The sequence below is a fragment of the Pecten maximus genome, chromosome 19 (genome assembly GCF_902652985.1).
Source record: "Pecten maximus chromosome 19, xPecMax1.1, whole genome shotgun sequence".
Lineage (NCBI taxonomy): Eukaryota > Metazoa > Mollusca > Bivalvia > Pectinida > Pectinidae > Pecten > Pecten maximus.
The window spans coordinates 29221718-29236768 of record NC_047033.1 but is presented as its reverse complement, the minus strand read 5'-3'; the positions used below and the strand labels follow the sequence as shown (position 1 = coordinate 29236768).

Sequence of the window (15051 nt, the reverse complement as noted above, 5' to 3'; positions counted from 1 at the left end):
TTTATAACTCGATATTTTAGCTGTATTTCAAATAACAAAATGCACAAATGTTTCTTCATCAACATTATTTTTCTATTTTCAGAGTATAGCAATCGACTAAACGGATACAAATCCCTTCACGTTCCCAGAACAACGGTCGTAATTGTCCTCCAGTAAGCTGAGAAGGATAACTCAAAGAGGGAGGGCTTATTGCAGAACATTGAAATAATATTTGTACATATCTCTAGTTACAAAGGTATGGCTGGACTTATTACCCAAGATTTTACTTATTACCAAAGATTTTACTTATTACCAGGATTGTACTTATTACCGGGATTGTACTTATTACCGAACAAATACTGGTACATGTGCATCCGGTTGTGTACACTACAATAGCAACTGCATTTTGTGATATTAAATATGAGCACTAAAGTGATGAAAAATATGTTCTGATAGAGTAACTGTAACCCGGGCATTTTGTGAAGTTTGATCAGTATCCTTTTAAAAATAAAATCTCTAGAGCAATAACAAATATTCTTTATGAGCAGTAACTATGACCTTGACCTTGACACACTGAAACACAGGTACTCTCATATGTCATCTCTTTATAAAGCTACTTTAAAATCCTTCAAAAACGAAGTCGTTACTGTGATGACAAATATTTTCTATAGATAACAATCATGACCTTAACATTTACTTTCGAAACCTGAAAAACGAACTGTTTTGAGGTAATTTCATGCAATTATTTGTTTGATTTCGCTCCGTTTAAGAAATAAGTCGACATAACGATAACAAGAAATTACTATTAATAATAACGATGACCTTTTGTGATAGTCACGGCCAGCATAGATGGCATTGAGCTCTAGTTACCCTAAAAAATATCATTCTTACAAGACAATACCCTCACAATGATATTCTTACAAGACAATACCCTCACAATGATATTTTTACTAGACAATACCCTCACAATGATATTCTTACATGACAATACCCTCACAATGATATTCTTACAGGACAATACCCTCACAATGATATTCTTAAAAGACAATACCCTCACAATGATAATATTCTTAAAAGACAATACCCTCACAATGATATTCTTACAAGACAATACCCTCACAATGATATTCTTACCAGACAACACCCTCACAATGATATTCTTACCAGACAATACCCTCACAATGATATTCTTGAAAAACAATACCCTCACAATGATATTCTTACCAGACAACACCCTCACAATGATATTCTTACAAGACAATACCCTCACAATGATATTCTTACCGGACAATACCCTCACAATGATATTCTTACATGAAAATACCCTCACAATGATATTCTTACTAGACAATACCCTCACAATGATATTCTTACAAGACAATACCCTCACAATGATATTCTTACCAGACAATACCCTCACAATGATATTCGTAAAAGAAAATAACCCTCAAAATGATATCCTTAAAATCAAAGAAAAAACTCACAATGACACTTACAAAATAATACCCCCACAATGTCATGCTTTTAAAATAATACAACCACAACGTCATTGCTACAAAACAATACTCCCGAACGACAATCTTACAAAACAATCCTTTCTCAACGTCATTCATACAAAAAATACCCCCTCAATATCATTCTTATAAAACAATACCCCACTATCCATTATTACAAGACAATTACAGCACAATGACGTTTTTACATGACATTACAATTGAAATACCTTTCTTGTTAAACAATACTATCACAACACCTCTTTTGTAACACAATATTATCACAATATTAGATGTTTCTTGAAATTAAAAAGTATCACGATATCTGTCTTGTAATACAATATTATCACAATATCTTTCTTGTAATACAATATTATCACAATATCTTTCTTGTAATACCATACAATATTGATGTGACTGGCTGATGGCACTGACTGATGAGAATCTGACTGATGTTGCTAAGTGATGAATATGACTGATGACCTCTCTCTCTCTCTCTCTCTCTCACTCTCTCTCTCTCTCTCTCTCTCTCTCTCTCTCTCTCTCTCAAACGTCTTACTTCAGTTTGTGTTCAAGTGTTAATTTTCCTCAGGCACGAAATCAATGGTGTGTTGGAAAACTTGTATTTCTCCTCCAGATAATCCAATCCAGAGATCCCCATTAACATGTAGAGCCAGAGAAATTGGAGAGGTTTGGGGGTCTGTAACCAAAACCTTCAGTAGGTTACACATAGGATCTAACAGCTGTACTGTTCTTGATTGAACCTCACTGACAAGTATGAGATTCTGGTGATTGAACAACACGTCGGAAATCCCAAAGTTTTCAGTTAGTTCAGGTAGTGGATCTTCAGCAGGAAGAGTGACTCCGTGGGCAATGTATCGGTGTGTGAGGTTGAGATTGTTATCTAACAGCACCAAATGACTACCCCCTAGTCTCTCTTTAGTAAAATTCACAACAGCCACTGAACCTGTAGTGTTTGTGCTAATCTTGAAAGGAATAACGAACAGGTCTTGACCATGTCCATCCTTTTCAACTCTAGCTAGTTCCTTCCCATTTCTGTTGTACCTGACCAGTACTGAGGTGGAATCGGGTTCTTTTGACCAGGACTTTTTGTCGGTAAGTGCGACAATGATGTCACCATTTGGCGCCATACACAAAGAATAAGGCCTCAATGGATCTGTGCGAGTCCAAGGAGAAGTTGCAAAGCTGGTTTTCCCTTTATTTTTATTTTCTTTGATCGTTACACGTTTGATACACTTTTGCTTGTAGTACGCCATCAAGATGAGGTTTTTCACAGGGGAACAGAACACGTCACTAACTTCCTTTGTCGCATCGGGTATAACCTCGATTACGCAACCATTTTTATCTACCAGGTTAATTGGTTTTCCACCATAATGGCTGATCCAACAGTTTCCTCCTGTTGTTGGTTTCATCAATTGTGCTGTAGAATCATGTTTAAAAGAACGTTGATAAGCTAGTATTACATCACATTTGAGCCTTTGAATGTTTGTATGCGATTTGAGTTGTGTAGACTCGTCACTTTCACACAATAAGTGTGGCGAGTCTCCCTCAGGCCCCTCTCCAAACAGGTCAGCAGAACAGATGGTGGATGTTGAAAACATATTGGTATCAAAATGTCCTATCTCTGGGGAGGAAGTTGTGCCTTCATTGTGGAACGTAGAATCCAAATCCTGGTGCTCAAGCTGACCAAACAACATGTCTATGTTAGTTTCATCTACTGGTGTACCAGGTGTGAAAATGAGTGTGGATACATTCGGATATTCCAATGGAATGATTACCGGAGGGTTCATTTTCCATCCTTTTTCCAAAACATCCAGGTTCATTTCTGAAGTAGTAAGCCTTTGCACATGATCTTTAAAATCTCGAATGGCTTTACAGTTTTCTTCTGCATTGTTTTTCACTTTTTCTAATTCCTCAAGCAGTTTGTTGTTGTGTTGTTCCAGTTTGTTTACAGCTTTTTCTGTCACGTGATCCAGTACTTGTTTGATTTGATCTCTTCTGTCAAGAAGTTCTTGTTTCGTTCCGACTGCATGCTCCTTTTCTGCTTGACATTTTGCTGAAATATGCTCGAATTCTTTTTCAATTTTGATATAATCTTGAATTTCAACAGATTTCTTTAGATCCCCAATAACATTCTCGGCCGCACTTTTCAGTGTTTGGAGTTGGTGTCCATTATGATCGGTTTCTATACAAACATCACACACAGCAGATTTACACGGTATACATACCATTATCTTCGGATTTTCGTGCATGGGACAGGCCATTTTGTCCGTTTTCCTATTATAAAAAGCTTAACACTAGTGTAAAACGTTCTGATGTCCCCACGAAGTAGCCATTTTGAATAAAGAATGCAGTAATACGGGTGTTATATATAGACAAGGAAGTTTTAATCGGAAAAACCTATACAAGTTCTACTATTCCTAGTCAGTATACAGATGTATACAGTATATAAAATTTATTACCGATATTTCTTCTGTAATCTACAATGTCATGTATTTCACTCTGTTTTGACACTCTGTTGAAGTTTAGAAGCATTTTCTCCATTTATTTTGTCTTTAAAGTTATCAAAATTCCTGTACCTAAGTATGTGTTTAAGCTGACGGGAATGTGTTTTAGAAGATATAGCTTTATTTTAGACACGTCCCGGGTACATGGTATATAATGGGTAGAGAGAGGCATTGACAGGTCACGCCCATCACTACATATGACATAATAGCACTGTGTGAAACAAAATACAGATAAGATAGGAAATTATGTACATAATACCAAATTCGGGCGTACTGGAAGCAAGCTTAATAAGTTTGATGCTGTTTAATTAAGTACATGTTTTATTTTATAAGTATCACAAAGTACTTTTAATAACAGAATAATATCACAAAATATATAATTGTCGTCCTCGGTCGATAATTTTTTCAGATTGATAAAACCATATATCGACCTTATGGAAGGGTTATGATTGTGTAATACAATACAGTTATAACGTTAATTCAAACGTAGGTCAAGGTCATTCTTTTAAACAAGCTGAATGACTTTTCATCTAAGTGCTACTTCCAAAATATACTTAAACTATGCATATCAGCAATTAAGAAGAAGTCGGTAACACTGAAAGTGGATCAAGGTTATGCATTTGGACAAACTCTACAAACAGTCCTTTATTTAATAGATTTTGTATGTGCTATTGAGAAAAGGGCGTTGTAGACGGACAAAAAGTTGGACGATGGTAGGAATTACCTCGGCATTAACCAGCCCTAACCCAGATTAAATCCTATAAACAAAAAGAGTGTGAGTTTTAAATATTTACTCTTTATTACAAACAATTGAATGCATAGATGTATATGTTTCTTTAGTATCATAATTGTCAAATTTGCCCAGTTTACCAAGGCCTCGCTAACGATACATATTCACTCTACAGCTAGGTATACATGTCGGTATTTACCTCCAATAAGCCAAGAGGGACAACATGTAAATTCTGGGAAAATTCGGATGTGGTGTTAGTTGATGGTTATTGCAAGACAATAAAATAACATTATTTATTATCATTTTCACTGAACTGTAATAAGTATGTGTGGTTTTATTTTTGGCTCATTGCATGATAAACTTTAATTAGTATGGAAGGGTTTATTCTTATTGCCTGATGAACTGTTATTGGTATGGATGGTTTTATCATAAGCTTATTGCATGTTAAACTTTAACCGGTATGGATGGGTTTGTCATTGGCTTATTGCATGTTAAACTTTTATTGGTTTGGAAGGGTTTATTATTGACTTATTGCCTGATAACTGTTAATGGAAGGGATGGGTTATTATTGGCTTACTATACGATAAACTTTAATTGGTATGGGTAGGTATATTATTGACTTATTGCATGATAAATTCTGGTAAACTGGTAAATCTTGTTCTAATCCAACAGTATTAAGCTATCGCACTATCAACTTTATCGCTATAACGATGGAAGAAGTTTCTTTATATAGTAAGCGCGAACTTGACACTTAGAAACAAGAACTAATTTGGGATATTCTCATACCTGATCAATATGTGAAATCTGAGTAATATCCTGGAAATAAAGATGCTAGAGCAACGACAAAGATTCTTTATTAATTATAATGGTGACATTGATGATGACACACTGTAACACACACGTGTTCGATATTGGAAATCCCTTTTTAAAGTGATACCAAAATTAGTTAATCTACAGAAGTAGATTTTTACCGCTATTTCTTCTGCAATCTACAACGTCAGATATTCCACTCTATTTCAACATTCAACTGAAATTTATATAAATAGTATCAGTTCACTAGATCTTTACATTGGTTCAAAACTACTTTCTTTTCCTTACGGTATATTAAGTTAACTTGTGATTGATTCGAAAATGTAGAAGTCTGACGTAAGAGTTCTATTAAAAGGCACATCCTGGTATAGGGTATATGTGCTGTATGCTTGGGTGAAGGTACTTTAACAGCTCAAGTTAAATAACTTCATATTGAAGTAAACAGACAATCGGGGGGTATTTTTTTTAAAAGCGGAACATTTTTTTAAACCGCACTGCACACAAACATACATTTGTGATTTCTTCTTTTCCTCGTCCAAGGTAAAAATCACAATTTTACGCTAGTACGAGTTTTACCTGGGGACGCGGATAGTTTATATTGAAGGCAAGTCATTATAAGATTAAATTGCTTACCTATATATATAGCCATGGTAAGTTAACCGGTTTATAATTTGTCTTTAGCTCATTCAATTTTTTAGCCTAATAACATTGACGTGTGATCTCCTCTGCATTCACGTTATTATTGTGTTAATAAATTGTTCAAATTTAAATTGCTAAATGAACCCGATTTAGAGTGTTGTAAGATATACAGTGAATCAGTTACAGATAACTCGTTAAACATATTAATTTGCACTATATAATTATATTTTAAAAACATGAATTGCACGAATATGTTGCGGTGTTTGTTTATATGTGTTTCATGTGTACCCTAGTTTCATCAATATTCCCAATCTGCCTAAGTTTTCCCTGAAACCTTATGTTGCCAATTCTGACCACTTTTATTTGCAAACTTCCCCTTGTGTGTGTGTGGAATATTTACCGACAGGAATCCAATCAGGGTCAATTGTACGCCGCAGCTTATTTCAGTCATGTAAGTAAATCACTTGTACGTTGTATCAGTCGGTTGATGTTAGCTTCGCATGTGGGTTAATGTTGCATTTATAATTAAAAAGAACAAAAATCGTCATGTTTTTATATAAATTCAATATTTAATGATTTCCCGGTAAGTTCTGTTTGTTTTCTTGATCGGATTTTAATGTTAGGTGTCCAACGTCTTTATCGCGATGTTTTCGTCGGTCCTCCTGTTCTCGCGTGGTCACGTGACCGGCACGAAGGACTACATTAACACTTGGTCGGTAACTATGGCCAGAGCACCCGACCAACGTATTTTGTCGTACAAACAAATATGATGCACTTATTCATCGTGCTAAGAAACCGAGAAAAAGTGCTGTACATTCTTCTATTTATTCAAGTATGGTTACATAACGGCGTTATAAACTGGTGTTAATTGAAGAAGTGCCGGTTAATTGACTACTTTTTAAGTAATTTTGACGATGTTTGTCATTTTCGTAAGAATGTACAGCACTTTTCGTTGTTCTCATACAATTACCTTCACGCTCTTACCTGTTTCATAAGTATTGATTTAGGGTAGTCGGGTGCTCTAGGACGATTCATAGAGCAAGTGTTAATGTTCATTCTCCAATATTGGAACTCTTCAGTGTTTTAAGTATCGAAATCGGCATATAGAAACGAACAAACGTTAATAAACGAATGCAATGGATCGTAATTAATTCAAATAATTATTTACAGATGATTTCCAAAGACATAAGGTATAGTTAGACGTTTTCGGCTGTACATGCAAGTTTGTAAATTCGACACTGTGATAAAACCACCGTCCTCGTCGTTGCCATGACAGCCGATCGAAGCTCCGATCACGAATGCACTGTCAAAGTGACAGTTGAAGTATTTTTCGCAACATGCCGTTTAAACTTAAAATTACATTCACAACTCATATTGATTGGGGTTGTTTAATCATACCTGATCAATTGAATTGTAAGAAAACTAACAAAAACACTAAAAAACACAGAATGAAGCCTTCGTGTCAGGCAGTGCAGACGCAACGCGGGATCTGTAAACAATGTGACGTCATTGGAATGTACAAGTTGCAACAATGTACAACAATGTATTTTTTACATGAATACACTAATGAGCAACAAAACGGGACGCAACATTAACCCACATGCGTTCCCAAACTTATATAGTGTTCACAATAATTTAGTCGCCAAATACCACACTCCTTCGAATTGCGACTTGGTTGTTTTAAATTATCAGAGAAAATTTGGAGAGTTTGGCACAGTTTGACCCTTTGAGTTTAAAAGTAGGCAGAACTCATTCTTCATCGCAGCATGCTATCGGTCAACATATTATTGATCTGAGCCTCTAAGTTAATCAAAAGAAGTCTTATTTAAGACAATTTACACCTGTGACCTTTTGGTCAAGATTATCCATTTGAACAAACTACCCGGCCCTCTATCTTAAGATACTATTAGTCCAATATTAGTTACTTTTATACTAGTGACATGAGTTCGCCGATGGTCGAAATGCATCACTGCATTTTAACTTAGCTGTCCCAAGTAAACTAAGAAACAAAGACAATTTATAACTCGATATTTTAGCTGTATTTCAAATAACAAAATGCACAAATGTTTCTTCATCAACATTATTTTTCTATTTTCAGAGTATAGCAATCGACTAAACGGATACAAATCCCTTCACGTTCCCAGAACAACGGTCGTAATTGTCCTCCAGTAAGCTGAGAAGGATAACTCAAAGAGGGAGGGCTTATTGCAGAACATTGAAATAATATTTGTACATATCTCTAGTTACAAAGGTATGGCTGGACTTATTACCCAAGATTTTACTTATTACCCAAGATTTTACTTATTACCAGGATTGTACTTATTACCGGGATTGTACTTATTACCGAACAAATACTGGTACATGTGCATCCGGTTGTGTACACTACAATAGCAACTGCCTTTTGTGATATTAGATATCAGCACTAAAGTGATGAAAAATATGTTCTGATAGAATAACTGTAACACGGGCACTGTGTGAAGTTTGATCATTATCCTTTTAAAAATTAAATCTCTAGAGCAATGACAAATATTCTTTATGAGCAGTAACTATGACCTTGACCTTGATACACTGAAACACAGGTACTCTCATATGTTATCTCTTTATAAAGCTACTTTAAAATCCTTCAAAAACGAAGTCGTTACTGTGATGACAAATATTTTCTATAGATAACAATCATGACCTTAACATTTACTTTCGAAACCTGAAAAACGAACTGTTTTGAGGTAATTTCATGCAATTATTTGTTTGATTTCGCTCCGTTTAAGAAATAAGTCGACATAACGATAACAAGAAATTACTATTAATAATAACGATGACCTTTTGTGATAGTCACGGCCAGCATATATGGCATTGAGCTCTAGTTACCCTAAAAAATATCATTCTTACAAGACAATACCCTCACAATGATATTCTTAAAAGACAATACCCTCAAAATGATATCCTTAAAATAAAAGAAAAAACTCACAATGATACTCTTACAAAATAATATCCCCACAATGTCATTCTTTTAAAATAATACAACCACAACGTCATTCCTACAAAACAATACTCCCGAACGACATTCTTACAAAACAATCCTTTCTCAACGTCATTCATACAAAAAATACCCCCTCAATATCATTCTTATAAAACAATACCCCACTATCCATTATTACAAGACAATTACAGCACAATGACGTTTTTACATGACATTACAATTGAAATACCTTTCTTGTTAAACAATACTATCACAACACCTCTTTTGTAACACAATATTATCACAATATTAGATGTTTCTTGAAATTAAAAAGTATCACGATATTTGTCTTGTAATACAATATTATCACAATATCTTTCTTGTAATACAAAATTATCACAATATATTTCTTGTAATACCATACAATACTGATGTGACTGACTGATGGCACTGACTGATGAGAATGACTGATGAGACTCTCTCTCTCTCTCTCTCTCTCTCTCTCTCTCTCTCTCTCTCTCTCTCTCTCAAACATCTTACTTCAGTTTGTGTTCAAGTGTTAATTTTCCTCAGGCAGGAAATCAATGGTGTGTTTGAATACTTGTATTTCTCCTCCAGATAATCCCACCCAGAGATCCCCATTAACATGTAGAGCCAGAGAAAAGGGAGACGTTTGGAGGTCTGTAACCAAAACCTTCAGTAGGTTACACATAGGATCTAACAGCTGCACTGTTCTTGAGTATCCCTCACTGATAAGTATGAGATTCTGGTGATTGAACAACACGTCAGTAATCGCAAAGTTTTCAGTTAGTTCAGGTAGTGGATCTTCAGCAGGAAGAGTGACTCCGTGGGCGATGTATCGGTGTGTCAGATTGAGATTGTTATCTAACAGCACCAAATGACTAGCCCCTTGTTTAGAAACAGTAACAACAGCCACTGAACCTGTAGTGTTTGTGCTAATCTTGAAAGGAATAACGAACAAGTCTTGACCATGTCCATCCTTTTCAACTCTAGCTAGTTCCTTCCCATTTCTGTTGTACCTGACCAGTACTGTCGTAGAGGCGGGTTCTATTGACCAGGACTTTTTGTCGGTAAGTGTGACAATGATGTCACCATTTGGCGCCCCGCACAAATAATAAGGCATCAAAGGATCTGTACGAATCCATATAGCAGTCACGAAACTTGTTTTCCCTTTATTTTTGTTTTCTTTCAACCTTACACGTTTGATACACTTCCTACTAGGACATGTCCTTAGGATTTCGTTTTCCACATGGAAGCACAAAACATCGAATTCTTCCGCAGTGTCAGCTGGTATTACCCCAATTACGTCACCCGTTATATCTACAAGGTAAATTGGTTTTTCATTAATAGACTTGACCCAACATTTACCGCCTGTCGTTGGTTTCATCACCAATGCGGCAGAATCACGTTTGAAGGAATGCCTATATGTTAGCTTTACATCACATTTGAGCCTTTTGCTATTGTTTGATGATTTAAAATGTATGGGCTCATCAGTCTGACAAGCTGGCGGGTCTCCTTCAGGTCCCTCTCCAAACAGATCAGTGGAACTGATACTAAGGATTGAAAACATATTGGTATCACATTGTTCCAACTCTGGGGAGGAAGTTGTGCCTTCATTGTGGAACGTGGAATCCAAATTCTGGTGCTCAAGCTGACCAAACAACATGTCTATGTTAGTTTCATCTACTGGTATACCAGGTGTGAAAATGAGTGTGGATACATTCTGATATTCCAATGGAATGATTACCGGAGGGTTCATTTTCCATCCTTTTTCCAAAACATCAAGGTACATGTGTGAGGTAGTAAGCCTTTGAACTTCATCTTTAAAATCTCGAATGGCTTTACAGTTTTCTTCTGCATTGTTTTTCACTTTTTCTAATTCCTCAAACAGAATGTTGTTGTGTTGTTCCAGTTTGGTTACAGCTTTTTCTGTCACGTGATCTAATACTTGTTTAATATGATCTCGTCTGTCAAGAAGTTCTTGTTTCGTTCTGACTGCATGCTCCTTTTCTGTTTGGCATTTTGCTGAAATATGCTCCAATTCTTTTTCAATTTTCATATAATCTTGAATTTCAACAGATTTCTTTAGATCCCCAATAACATTCTCGGCCGCTCTTTTCAGTGTTTGGAATTGGTGTCCAATATGATCGGCTTCTATACAAACATCACACACAGCAGATTTACACGGTATACATACCATTATCTTCGGATTTTCGTGCACGGGACAGGCCATTTTGTCCGTTTTCCTATTATAAAAAGCTTAACACTAGTGTAAAACGTTCTGATGTCCCCACGAATTAGCCATTTTGAATAAAGAATGCAGTAATACGGGTGTTTTATATAGACAAGGAAGTTTTAATCGGAAAAACCGATACAAATTCTACTATTCCTAGTCAGTATACAGATGTATACAGTATACAAAATTTATTACGGAAATTTCTTCTGTTATCTAAAATGTCATGTATTTCACTCTGTTTTGACACTCTGTTGAAGTTTAGAAGCATTTTCTCAATTTATTGTGTCTTTAAAGATAGCAAAATTCCTGTACCTAAGTATGTGTTTAAGCTGACGGGAATGTGTTTTAGAAGATATAGCTTTATTTTAGACACGTCCCGGGTACATGGTATATAATGGGTAGAGAGCGGCATTGACAGGTCACGCCCATCACTACATATGACATAATAGCACTGTGTGAAACAAAATACAGATAAGATAGGAAATTATGTACATAATACCAAATTCGGGCGTACTGGAAGCAAGCTTAATAAGTTTGATGCTGTTTAATTAAGTACATGTTTTATTTTATAAGTATAACAAAGTACTTTTAATAACAGAATAATATCACAAAATATATAATTGTCGTCCTCGGTCGATAATTTTTTCAGATTGATAAAACCATATATCGACCTGATCGAAAGGTAATAATTGTGTAATACAATACATTTATAACGTTAATTCAAACGTAGGTCAAGGTCATTCTTTTAAACAAGCTGAATGACTTTTCATCTAAGTGCTACTTCCAAAAACTATGCATCTCAGCAATTAAGATGAAGTCTGTAACATCTGTAATTTTGAAAGAAGGTCAATGTTATGCATTTGGACAATCTCTCTACTACAAAGAGCCCTTTATTTAATAGATTTTTTATGCTATTGAGAAAAGGGCGTTGTAGACGTATAAACAGTTGGATGATGGAAGGAATGTACCTCGGCATTAACCAACCCTAACCCAGATTAAATCCTATAAACAAAGAGTGTGAGTTTTAAATATTTACTCTTTATTACAAACAATTGAATGCATAGATGTACATGTTTCTTTAGTATCATAATTGTCAAATTTGCCCAGTTTACCAAGGCCTCGCTAACGATACATATTCACTCTACAGCTAGGTATACATGTCGTTATTTACCTCCAATAAGCCAAGAGGGACAACATGTAAATTATGGGAAAATTCGAATGTGGTGTTAGTTGATGGTTATTGCAAGACAATAAAACAACATTACTTATTATCATTTTCACTGAACTGTAATAAGTATGTGTGGTTTTATTTTTGACTCATTGCATGATAAACTTTAATTAGTATGGAAGGGTTTATTCTTATTGCCTGATGAACTGTTATCGGTATGGATGGTGTTATTACTGGCTTATTGCATGATAAACTTTAACCGGTATGGATGGGTTTGTCATTGGCTTATTGCATACTGGCTTATTGCATGATAAACTTTAACCGGTATGGATGGGTTTGTCATTGGCTTATTGCATGATAAACATTAATTGGTATGGAAGGGTTTATTATTGGCTTATTGCCTGATAAACTGTTAATGGAAGGGATGGGTTATTATTGGCTTACTATACGATAAGCTGTAATTGGTATGGGTAGGTATATTATTGACTTATTGCATGATAAATTCTGGTAAATTGGTAAATCTTGTTCTCATCCAACAGTATTAAGCTATCGCACTATCAACTTTATCGCTATAACGATGGAAGAAGTTTCTTTATATAGTAACCGTGAACTTGACACTTAGAAACAAGAACTAATTTGGGATATTCTCATACCTGATCAATATGTGAAATCTGAGTAATATCCTGGAAATAAAGATGCTAGAGCAACGACAAAGATTCTTTATCAATTATAATGGTGACATTGATGATGACACACTGTAACACACACGTGTTCGATTTTGGAAATCCCTATCTAAAGTGATACCAAAATTAGTTAATCTACAAAAGATTTTTTACCGCTATTTCTTCTCCAATCTACAACGTCAGATAGTATACTCTATTTCATTATTCAACTGAAATTTATATAAATAGTATCAGTACAATAGATCGTTACATTGATTCAAAACTACTTTCTTTTCCATACGGTATATTAAGTTAACTTGTGAAAATGTAGAAGTCTGACGTAAGAGTTCTATTAAAAGATACATCCTGGTATAGGGTATATGTGCTGTATGCTTGGGTGAAGGTACTTTAACAGCTCAAGTTAAATAACTTCATATTGAAGTAAACAGACATTCGGGGATATTTTTTTTAAGGCGGAACATTTTTTAAACCGCACTGCACACAAACATACATTTGTTATTACTTGTTATCCTCGTCCCAGGTAAAAATCACAATTTTAGGCTAGTGCGAGTTTTACCTGGGGACGCGGATAGTTTATATTGAAGGCAAGTCATTATAAGATTAAATTGCTTACCTATATATATAGCCATGGTAAGTTAACCGGTTTATAATTTGTCTTTAGCTCATTCAATTTTTTAGCCTAATAACATTGACGTGTGATCTCCTCTGCATTCACGTTATTATTGTGTTAATAAATTGTTCAAATTTAAATTGCTAAATGAACCCGATTTAGAGTGTTGTAAGATATACAGTGAATCAGTTACAGATAACTCGTTAAACATATTAATTTGCACTATATAATTATATTTTAAAAACATGAATTGCACGAATATGTTGCGGTGTTTGTTTATATGTGTTTCATGTGTACCCTAGTTTCATCAATATTCCCAATCTGCCTAAGTTTTCCCTGAAACCTTATGTTGCCAATTCTGACCACTTTTATTTGCAAATACCCCTTGTGTGTGTGTGGAATATTTACCGACAGGGATCCAATCAGGGTCAATTGTACGCCGCAGCTTATTTCAGTCATGTAAGTAAATCACTTGTACGTTGTATCAGTCGGTTGATGTTAGCTTCCCAAACTTATATAGTGTTCACAATAATTTAGTCGCCAAATACCACACTCCTTCGAATTGCGACTTGGTTGTTTTAAATTATCAGAGAAAATTTGGAGAGTTTGGCACAGTTTGACCCTTTGAGTTTAAAAGTAGGCAGAACTCATTCTTCATCGCAGCATGCTATCGGTCAACATATTATTGATCTGAGCCTCTAAGTTAATCAAAAGAAGTCTTATTTAAGACAATTTACACCTGTGACCTTTTGGTCAAGATTATCCATTTGAACAAACTACCCGGCCCTCTATCTTAAGATACTATTAGTCCAATATTAGTTACTTTTATACTAGTGACATGAGGTCGCCGATGGTCGAAATGCATCACTGCATTTTAACTTAGCTGTCCCAAGTAAACTAAGAAACAAAGACAATTTATGACTCGATATTTTAGCTGTATTTCAAATAACAAAATGCACAAATGTTTCTTCATCAACATTATTTTTCTATTTTCAGAGTATAGCAATCGACTAAACGGATACAAATCCCTTCACGTTCCCAGAACAACGGTCGTAATTGTCCTCCAGTAAGCTGAGAAGGATAACTCAAAGAGGGAGGGCTTATTGCAGAACATTGAAATAATATTTGTACATATCTCTAGTTACAAAGGTATGGCTGGACTTATTACCCAAGATTTTACTTATTACCAAAGATTTTA

The 15051-nt window shown here is 35.1% G+C and overlaps 1 protein-coding gene across 1 annotated transcript; it reads right to left on the bottom strand.

Moving 5' to 3' along the window:
- Positions 1-11443, bottom strand: LOC117317550. Its single transcript, XM_033872368.1, has 2 exons — positions 10078-11443; positions 1-2439 (listed from the first exon to the last, which is right to left on the bottom strand). The coding sequence occupies exons 1-2, from the start codon at positions 11387-11389 to the stop codon at positions 2051-2053; spliced, it is 1701 nt and encodes a 566-aa protein (XP_033728259.1). The 5' UTR covers positions 11390-11443; the 3' UTR covers positions 1-2050.
- Positions 11444-15051: the final 3608 nt, after the last annotated feature.

Bases quoted from the DNA above. Each gene is read 5' to 3' on its own strand.
- LOC117317550 (XM_033872368.1), bottom strand. From the start codon at position 11,389: ATGGCCTGTCCCGTGCACGAAAATCCGAAGATAATGGTATGTATACCG. The intron at 2,440-10,077 runs GTTCAGTGGCTG...CAAACACTACAG, and splicing joins GATTAGCACAAACACTACAG to GTTCAGTGGCTGTTGTGAAT.